General features: G+C 64.2%; 1 protein-coding gene across 1 annotated transcript; it reads right to left on the bottom strand.

Moving 5' to 3' along the window:
* Positions 1-3,347: 3,347 nt before the first annotated feature.
* On the bottom strand, positions 3,348-7,757 carry FGF3 (fibroblast growth factor 3). The gene is made up of 3 exons (XM_004598269.2): positions 7,463-7,757; positions 6,366-6,469; positions 3,348-3,746 (listed from the first exon to the last, which is right to left on the bottom strand). Exons 1-3 carry the CDS (start codon positions 7,680-7,682, stop codon positions 3,348-3,350), a joined length of 723 nt encoding a protein of 240 aa, XP_004598326.2. The 5' UTR covers positions 7,683-7,757.
* Between the last annotated feature and the right edge of the window lie 2,299 nt (positions 7,758-10,056).

Here is a 10,056-nt window from a genome sequence, read left to right as displayed (position 1 = left end):
TGGATGTGTCGGTGTGTGGATGTGTGGATGTGTGGGTGTGTGGGTGGATGGGTAGGCAGATTTGCTGGTTAAAGGATGGATGATGAATAGGTGATGGTCTTGAATGGACAGAAAGGAACGAGGGAAAGGAAATTTGAGCACCATCTCCCTTGAATAACAAACAATAGCTAAACTGTGTTTAACCGGTGAACCGGGAGCTGGTTCCTGAATTTTGTTTTGACTCCAGCTCAGCTCGCCTTCATGTGTGTCAACCACCAGGCTTCCCAGCCCACCCCTCCTCCCAGGCCAGGGTCCCAGCTCCTGCACCAGGAGAGGAGAGAGGCACCTACAGAGGTTGGTCCTGCCCTGCGTGCCTCAGGGCCACCTTGTGGACAGTCCTCTTGCTGTGAGCCCCACCACAGGGGTTCCAAGGCCATGGGAGTGTCTGGACCTCCAATCAGAGGGACAAGGAGCCAGGCAGGGATAGGTGGCGAGGGGGCCAGAGTAGGGCCGAGTCCCTGGCATCCCTCAGCGTTGTCCTCTTGTCTCAGCCCCCGTGGTCTCTCTTACATTTTCTTTTTTCAAGATTTCTTTATTCGAATGGCAGACGTACAGAGAAAAATGTCCCATCTACTCCCCAGATTCCTGCAAGGGCCAAGTGCCTGAGACGCCACCCAGGTCTCCCACGTGTGTGCAGGGACTCAAGCACTTGCTTCACCCTTATGTTGCTTTCCCAGGGAGCTGTGTTGGAAGTGGAGCAGCTGGGACTCAAACCTGTGCCCATGTGGGATGCTGACATCAGGAGTTTAGCATGCTGTGCCACAACATTGCTCCCTTGGGGTCCTCTCCTTTCCTACTGTTTCCTGGCAGGGCTAACTCATGGGAGGGGGCAGCTGTCCCTGCAGCCTGTGGATGCCGCGTCTCCAGTGTCCACTCCCTCCGGGCTCAGGGAGGGGCAGTGGGCATGGCCAGACAGCACCGGGAGCTGGTTCCTGGGACCCCCGTCCAGCCTCCTCTCCTGCTCTCCTGTGCGTGATGGCGCAGATGTGGGAGCTCGTGCCACCTGCCCTGCTGCTCTGGGGGTTGCGGGGGTGTCTTCTCACCTTTTGAGGTTACCTGAGTGTCTGATGACTCAGGCTCTGGGACAGACAGCCTAGTCCAGGGGCCGTCCCATCCACCCCTGCATGACCCACTCCCCCATCCACCCCTGCATGACCCACGCCCCATCCACCCCTGCATGACCCACGCCCCATCCACCCACACACCTATGCAGCCAACCATCTCCAGGTCCATGTGATGAGGCTCGCTCCTGCAGGCTCCGAATGAGGCAACGAAGTTGGTGGGGTTGCAGGGAGAAGGTGGGTGAGCATTTGGAGCAAACACAAAGTTGAAATCCCTGTAAACAGGTCCCCAACTGTCCAGGGAAAAATGTGTGTGACCAAAACCAGATGGTACGGACTTCAAAATGATGTCTTTTAAATATTTCTTTTTACATTAGAACAGCCAGAGAGGTGGGGGGGGAATCTTCTATGTACTGGTCCCCCCTGCCCCCAATGGCTGCAACGCTGAGCTGCTCTGAAGCCAGGAGCCAGGAGCTTCCTCCGGGTCTCCAATGCAGGTGCAGGGTCCCAAGGCTTTGGGCCGTCATTGACTGCTTTCCCAGGCCACAAGCAGGGAGCTGGATGGGAAATGGAGCAGCCAGGACTCGAACTGGCGTCCACATGGGATGCGGGTCATGACTTTACCTGCTGTGCCACAAATGCCAGCCAGATTTTGAAAACTGCATCAAAATAAAACTCTCTTTTAACTCCATTTTTCACCAACTAGTTGAGGTGCCTGCGGGGAAACACCCACCCAAAGGGTGCCCTCTCCTCACCCCTGTGCGCGAGTCTCTGTCCAAATCCCCCTTCCTAAGGCCACTGGCCACACTGGGCGGGGACCGCCTACCTCATGCGACCTTGTCTTGGTTGATTCCCAGATAGAGTTGCCTCTTCCTCCCTCCCTCCCTCCCTTTCTTTGTCTTTTTTTTTAATTCCTTTTTTATTTTTTAAGATTTACTTATTTCTTTGACAGGTTGAGTGACAGGGTGACAGAGATCTCCCATCTGCTGCCTCACCCCCAAAACATCCACCCGACCAGGGCTGGGCCGAGCTGGAGCCCGGAGCCAGCAGCTCCAGCCAGGTCTCCCATGGAGCGTCCACGTCCATGTAGGGTCCACGGCCGTGGGGTCCTCAGGTGCGTTAGTGGGAGCTGGTTCCGCAGCAAAGCCACCCTGACTTGAAAGGAGATGTGTGCGTCGAGTGGCAGCTTAACCCACTGCCTCACCTCCCCCTCCAGAGCCTGCCCCCGTTAGGACAAGGAGCAATTTGAGGGGCTGGGGACACACCAGTCTTCTCACAGTGGGTAACTACAATCCTCTAACCCCTTCCTGGTCATGCCCTATAGAAGCTGCCTGGCCCCCCCCAGCGGGTCTGGGACACCAAGGGCATCTTGGCTAGCACCTTAAGGGGGCCACCCTGGGGACCCCAGCAGGCAGAAGGCGGGGGACATGTGCCACCTTTATTGTACTGAGCCCCTGCAGTGAGGCCGGGCCATGCCCCTCTCCCGGGCCCCTGTCCACCTGGCCCTGTCCTGGATGGAGGTGGGACACATTCCCACACACCTAGGCTCTCACTGGAGCCAGCCTCAGGGCCCCCAGCCCATGGCAGACCAGCTGCGGGGGCCAGAGCCTGCTGAGCAGCTCCCCAGGTGAACAGCCTCTGCCCAGGTGGACAACGCACCCTAGGGCTCCAGGGACGACCAGCACAGTGCAGGGCTGGCCTGCAGGGTGCCCAGGCGCTCCAGCACAGAGTCCCTGGGAGTGTGGACAGAAGGGCTTCTGGCTCGCTTCTCCTCCCCTGCAGAGGCACGCTCAGAGAGCCCAACATACGTGTTCACTCATACAGGTACTCACATACACATTGTGCGTGCACACAGCTGGGCACACGCAGGCCCGGGGCCTCACATGCCCCTCCACGCACATACACACACGGGAGCCGGCCCATTCTTTTCACACACACAGACCAGCTCTGGTGTCCCAGAGCAGTGACCTGCGCAAGCCAGGGACTGGAACGGGTGCTGCCTGTGGTCCCCACCCCACAGCGCCTGCGTGGCCTCTACTGTGGCCCAGGCAGGCACAGCCCAGAAAAACACAAAACACTTTAATGTTTCTGGAGAAGCTGCCCACACCAGGGACACCCGGGCGGCCTGGCCCGTGCGCACTGCCTTGGCGTCCCCCACAACCCTTCTGGCTCCATCTGGGAAGGTGGGTCCGCAGGTCTTGCGTGGCAGAACCCCTAGCAGGGTCTGGGGCGGGGGCAAGCGGACGGTTAGGGGCACCTGCCGCAGTGCGCCGTAGCCCCCAGCTCCCCGAAGGTGATGGGTGCAGTGCCCGAGGGCTTCCTTCCCGGGCGGCCTCCCCGGCTCGCCTTCTGTCCTCTGCGCCGCCTGGGCGGGCGTGGCCGGGCAGCGCCGTGGTGCAGCAGCCGCAGCAGCTCGTGGTCCTTGGGGTCCAGCACGCGGGGCAGGAAGAGCGAGGACTTCTGCGTGCGGCGCGTCTTGAAGCCGCGCCTGGGCCGGCCCTTGCCGTTCACCGACACATACCACAGTCTCTCGGGCCCCGGTTGCCACCGCGCCCCGGGCGTCGAGCGGTACAGGCGCGAGGCGTACGTGTTGTAGCCCAGCTCATGGATCCGCTCCACGAACTCACACTCGGCGCTGTAATGTTCCTGCGGTGGAGAGTGGGGTGGCGTCAGAGGCGCCCCTTTCGAGGCTGCTGAACCTGCCCTGGGCACTGACCCCTGACCTGGCCTGCAGGTGTCCTGGCCTGAAGCCAGGGATGGACAGGGCCACCCAGGGCCAGACTTCCCTCTCTACACCAGGGGTGTGGCCCCTGCCATTGGGCCCTGGCCGCAACCCACACTGAGGAAGGGCTGCAGCCCAGGGAGGTGACCACAGGCAATCCAGCCCTATGCCGAGCAGCGCCTGACCAGGCAGGGTTCTGGGCACTAAAGGCTGCATCCCCAGGCTGGCAGGGACCAGACACCCCAACACAGCAGTCCTATGAGTGTGGGGCTTAGGGCTGTGCGAGGGAGTGGGCACGGCCGAGGGCTTCCAGGTGTCACTGTTCCCAGCAGGACTCGCCCTGGCCCCGGCTGGGGGGGAGGTGTGTCCTCCCAGGGCACCTGCAGAGGGCGCTGAAGGACACAGGTCTGTGAGCTCCAAAGGGAGGGCTCCGGCCATAGGGGGTGGGGGGCAGGGACGCCTGGACCAGCCAAGGGAGGGGGGTGGCCACTGGAACAGCTGCGGTGGGGGCTGCTGGGGCGTCCTGCTGGCCATCCGATCTTGCCATCCCTCCCTGTCCCTTTGTCCTGGCTTACAGAGTGTGGCCCCAGCAGCAGTGGCTGGGTAACATGGGGTGTCACAGCGAGGAGGAGGAGCCACTGGGGACTGTGTGAGCCAAAGGGAGAGCAGCGCAGCTCGCCTGTACAAGCAGCAGGTTCTGGAGCCTGCAGGTGGCGTGAGTGCAGAGCCACTGCGGAGTGAGGCCCTGGAGGCCAGGGCGTGGACAGAGGGTGGGTGTGCTCAGGACACTCAGTGCGGAAGGCCGACTGGGCCAGGGGGCACGTGGAGGGTGGGTGGGTGGACGGGTGGACAGGCGGGTAGATAGATGGGTGCGTAGGGGGATGGATGGGAGGTTGGATGAATGGGTGGAAGGTGGGTGGATGGGTGGAAGGTGGGTGGATGGATGGGTGGGTTGGGAGTTTGGGGGTCCGGGGATTGATGAATGAGCTGGAGGTCCAGGTGGAGTGGTGAGAGCCGGCCACAGGGACAAGCAGAGCGAGGTGACGCGTGGGGCCAGACATACAGACACAACCTGAAGGTGGGCTGAAGCAGGGACCCGCCTGGCTCCCAACTGCCCTTGGGCGAGTGGGTGCTGGTGGGCAGAGACTGAGGTGGCTGAACGGTTCAGCTGGGGGTGACACTCCCGGCCTGCTGTTGGGACTGGGCTACCTGCCTTCCCAGGCTGCCTGCAAGGCAGAAAGGCTTCTTTGCTGGGTGTTCTAGAAAGTCCCACACCAGCCAGCCTGTGCCTTTGGGGCTGGGAGCCTCTCCACCTTTCCTTCCCCTCCCCGCCTCCCGCCAGCCAGGGCCCACTGGGATGCCCCAGCTCACACTTTGCCCTTGGGTTCCTCCCGGGGTCAGGTGGCTTCCCTGCTCTGTGCCAGCGGGGACAGGTGGTCCTGCTGTCACCCACGGCTACCTGGAGTTGCACCCCAGGTTAGGGGCGTGGCTGTGGGAAGTGTGTTTTCACGGAGACTAAGCCACTCCCTGCACCCGCATGGCAGCACCAGGCGTGCAGGGCTGGGACAACCTGGCCCACCTCAGTAACTCAGACCGCCCCCCACACTGCTGCCGATCAGGAGTGGCTTGGGCACGGGTAGAATGCCAGGAAGGTCCCTGCTCCCAGACAGCGTGTCCAGCGAGTCGCCCCCGGCCCCGAGCAGACAAAGGGCTTTGCTTCAGCTCCTGTATTTCCTGCAGCACAAGGTTGGCAAGCCTGTGCCAGGCTGCCAAGGGTGCAGGGCCGCACTGGGGAGCTCCCCGGCAGGCAAGGCTGGCAGGAGAGGTGTGGGCAGAAGACAGCAGCCACAGTGGCCAGCCCGGTGCCAGCATGGGATCTGGAAGCCCTCTTCATTGCCCCCGGGGGAAACAGCTGGATTGCAGAGTGAGCAGCTGTAACTGCAGAGGTCTATAACCCCACTCTGTCCCACCCACACTCCATCCCACCCCCCACTCCGTCCCACCCCCGATGGCACCGGGCTGGAGGGAAGGGAACCACAGATGCCCATGGAGTCCTGGAACCCTGTGTGGGTGATAGAGGTGCAGCCAGGAGCCCGACTGGGTTCTAAACGTGGACCCCGGGCCCCTGAGCGGCAGGGGTGTTGGGTCTATGTTCAGCGCCCTCTTAAGCACCCACAGATCCTGCCATTCTACCTGGGGTCCCCGCCCACCCTCCCAGCTCCCAGGAGAAAACAGCAGTTGGCCCATGGACGCTGTAACTTTTAACCCCAGCTTGGTCTACACCCATTTATTCCACTTGGGGCCTGAGTCTGCAACCCTCAGGGAAGGGTGACAGTGGTGACCACACGGAGGAGGGGAGCATTAGATGTGGTCTGGAATTCCCCCTCCCCCTGAAGGGCCCCCCACTCTTGTCTGTCACGGACCTCGGGTTCTGGTCCCAGCATCTCAGGGGCGCTGCGCAAAGCATTCCACCGGCCTCATCCCCGAGTCTCCCCAAGCGGCAGCGGCCGCTGAAGCTCGCGCGCCCCGCGAGACTGACTCACCGAGCCGTACAGCCGTCCCCGCTTGTTCATGGCCAGGTACCGGCCAGAGAAGAGCCCTTTGATGACCACCACGCCCACCTCCACGGCCGTTATCTCTAGGATACCTGGGAAGCATGGGCAAAGGCGCAGCGCTCAAATCCGGGGACCAGCTGGAGCTGAGCCGAGCCGGGGTCCAGGTGCCCCAGGCGCCCACAGCGCCCAGCGGCCGACAGTCCAGCGAGGGGAAAAACCTCCGGGCAGGAGCCTGGTGTGTCTGGAGTCCCAGGTGCTCCCAGCAGGCTGCTCTAAGCCAGGCACGGGTGCACCCCACCGAGCCCTCCCCAGGACGCGCCCTAAATGTGTGCCTCCTTCCCGAAGCATCACTGGGTGGACTGTGAGCGCGAGAAGCCGGAGGACTCCCCTGGCTGCGGCTGCTCCCCACCGGGCGGCTCTCGGGAGGAGGCCGTCCCCTAGAGACGCCTTCGCAGGGCTGCGGTTTTCCGCACGGAAGCTGCGGTTTCCCGCCGCCGCCTTGAACCCACCGCGCCGCTTCCTGCGCCCCGAGCGCAAGCCGACGGCCCTGGCCGCACTCCCACGCTCCCCGCTGCCGTGCTGCCGACGCGCCCAGCTCTGGGCTCCTGTTCTGAGAGTTCCCTTGGCCGTGCGCTCCGGACGGGGTGGCTCTGCTGGGGAAGTGGCGGTGTGGGGGGAGCAAAAGAGCCACCCTGGAGCCACCTCTCCAGCTTGGCTTCCGAGGGGACCGGTCCCCGCCGCAAGCCCTGTAGGCCTGCGATGAGATCCTGTGTACTCCTTCCTCACTCGGCTCTCCTGATCCGCACCCCGCGGGCCCACCGTTCCCGGCGCTCCCGTCGGTGGCAGCAGCGCGCAGGGGCAGCGCGCGGAGAAGGAAGAGAGCGCTGTAGGTGACGAAGTCCTCAGGACCACACAGAGAAGGAGCCTTGTCCGGCATCTCTGCCCAGAGCGCAACTCGGGCAACTCCTTGGAGAGACGTGCCATGCAGGGCAGGACAGGGGCCGACCAGCGACCAGCTCACCCTCTAAACACTGGGGGCCCCCTGCCGCTCAACTTTCGTTCCCCGCCCCCGGGGAGGCACTCACTGTAGGCGCTGTTCTCCAGGCTGCCGTTGACGCGGCCGCTCGGGTACAGCTGCAGGTGGTACTTGGTGGCGCAGTAGAGCTTGCGGCGCCGGGGCGCCCCGCCGAGGTGCTCATAGACGCCGCCCCGGCCGGCCGCGTCGCGCCGCAGCCGCGCGCCGGGCTCCGCCGCGGGCCAGCCGGGCTCCAGCAGGCTGAGCAGCAGGAGCCAGATCAGGCCCATGGTGGCATCGCGGCTGCCGTGCGGCTGCAGGCCGGCGCCGTGCCCATGGGCAGGGGCCCAGCCGAGCCTCGCGGCAGGGCGCTCAGAGCGGGCTGGTGCGCCTGGAGGTGCCGACTGGGGCTCGGCGGCAAGGTGGCGGGGTGGGGAGAGGAGGGAAGCAAGGGGGGAGGGGGAGTGAGGGAAAAGGGAGGAGGGGGAGAGAGCCAGAGAGAGCCTTTAATTTCTACCCAAGAGCGGCAAAATTTCCGTTACTGCGCAAAGCTCAGGAAGAAAGCACAACAAAAGGCGTCCGCGGTCTCCTGGCGGGGCGCGGGGTTCGCCGGCGCTGCCTGCGCACCCTCGCCCCGCGCGCTTGCCGTCGGGCTGCGGCTCCCCTGCGCCCCGCGCTCCCCGCCCCCGCACCCCTGCCCCCAGGCCGATTACGCCTCCGAAAATTACAGACTGAGGGCTCGAGGCGGCCGCCTCAGGCCCTGTCACCCCCTCCCGCCCCCCATCAATCCCCGGGCACAATGGGACCACGCCGGGTGACGGATGTCCGCGAAAACAACTTGCAGAAAAGTCGCGCTGACGAACGCCCATTACAGGCGGCGCATAATGGAGGGGACTGCTCCGAGGGCGGCGGAGGGGAGGGTCCCGGGCGCGGGCGAATGCGTGGGGGATCCTGCTTGCATCTCCGCGATCTGTGAGCCCAGAGCAGCCGCGAGGCGAAGACTAAGTGCGTGTGTGGTAAGGAATGGCGGAGAACGGCGGGGAGGTGCCTTGCGCTGCCAAGGCCCGTGGCAAGCGCCTGCCCACGTGGGAGGTTCGCACACACGCCGGGCCTTGGGGACCCCGAGGGGCGGAGGCTGGGGAGGTGGAAGGGAGGGCGGAGAGAACCAGAGGAAGGAGAGATGTGAGGTGGTGGGCGGGCAGAAGGGAGGGACGAAGGGAGCACAAGGCTGGGCGTGTAGGGGCCAGGGCTGGGGTGCATTGGAAGCCACCCCCACACCTTAGGGACTGGAAAGCCGCCTCACCTGGTTCACATCACACATCCGTCATCAGGCCACCTTGCTCTGTGCCCCCAGCTGCCCCCCGGCCAGCAGCCAGCAGGGTTCAGGCAGGCAGGCTCAGCCGCGAGTGGCAGGCTGAGGAGGCATCCAGGCCTGGGCCCCAGCCCTGGACGCCCTTCTGCACCGCTCAACTCTGCCTCACGAATTGGGATCCCAGAAACTGGCTTGTGAGAGTCACTGCAAGCCCTGGGGACCTGGGACATGCTCCCACCCCCAGGAGGGTTTCAACTGTGGTTGCTTGATACAGAGAGGACAGCCTGTTCCCGGGGAGCCCCTGCCAACAGGCGTCCCCATGCGGTCACCTGCCCCCCGGGGACAGGCTGCTGGGAGTCGCAAGGCCAGGCTGCCCAGTGCAAGGAATACCCCTCACCATGCTGGCCCCATAGCCTGTGCCCCCAGATCCCAGCTGGGCCCCAGGCAGCTGCTTACCCACCCTCAGCCCCCTCAATTGCCTGGAGCCAGGATGTACCATCCCCACCCCTGCTCCCTCCCCTGGGGTCTGGGCTGGACCAGCTACAGGCCAGGCTGAGGGCTGGGCCTGGGACCCTTCTGTGTCTTTCCAGGCAAGCAGGTGGGCCTGGGGGTCCTGGACCCAGTGCTGCCATCCTGGGTGGGACTAAGCACCCAAGCCGTCTCTTCCTCCCTCCCCCCACCGTGGAACCAGGTGGGGGCGTGTAATGTGGCAATAGCCACCCTGTTAATTCCTTCCGAATGGGCAACTGCAGCCTTTGGACTAATAGGGCTCTTCCAGGCCCTGGCTCAGCTCCCAGGGGGCTGAGCCCAGGCCTTCCCCCCAGTGGGTCATCACCCCCCAGCCCCTTGTCAGAAACTTGGAGCCAGCACCCCACACCCCTCCTCCGACTCCAGCCCCTCCCCTGGCGAGGGAGCTGGGAGCAGTAGGGAAAGCAGAGGATACCGCCCTGGGAGGTGACCCCCTAAGAACACCTCAAGGGGCCTGGGGGCCCTGCCCAGCCCCGCCCTGCAGGGGAGCTGTGGAGGAGGCTCGGGAGGTGGAGGCGGCTCTGGAAGTACAGGGACTGGCCTGCAATTGCACAGCACACAGAGGTTGCCAGGTAACCGTAAGGCCCACCTGTCTGCCCCTGCTGCAGGGAGGGGTCGGGCGTGGGCAGCTTAGAAAGGCCTGGGGCACACCCAACCCGGCCGGCTGGGGACCGAGACTGTTGGAATGGTTTTGCTCTGTGGCATTCTGGAACAGGACACCAGGCTGTGTCCTCGTAGGGCCTGCCTGGACCCATCCCATGGGAGGCCCGGATGGAGCTCCACGCCTGCCCCAGCCCTGGCTGTTGCCATAAAAAAACCCAGCA

This window comes from Ochotona princeps, chromosome 4 (genome assembly GCF_030435755.1).
Source record: "Ochotona princeps isolate mOchPri1 chromosome 4, mOchPri1.hap1, whole genome shotgun sequence".
NCBI classification, from domain to species: Eukaryota; Metazoa; Chordata; class Mammalia; order Lagomorpha; family Ochotonidae; genus Ochotona; species Ochotona princeps.
Note: the sequence above shows the minus strand (reverse complement) of the source record. Positions and strands in the feature narration are given on the sequence as shown.

Coding starts and splice junctions, on each gene's coding strand:
- FGF3 (XM_004598269.2), bottom strand. CDS start 7,682: ATGGGCCTGATCTGGCTCCTGCTGCTCAGCCTGCTGGAGCCCGGCTGG. Junction 6,470..7,462: donor CCTGGAGAACAGCGCCTACA/GTGAGTGCCTCC, acceptor CATGCTTCCCAG/GTATCCTAGAGATAACGGCC. Junction 3,747..6,365: donor GGGGACGGCTGTACGGCTCG/GTGAGTCAGTCT, acceptor TCTCCACCGCAG/GAACATTACAGCGCCGAGTG.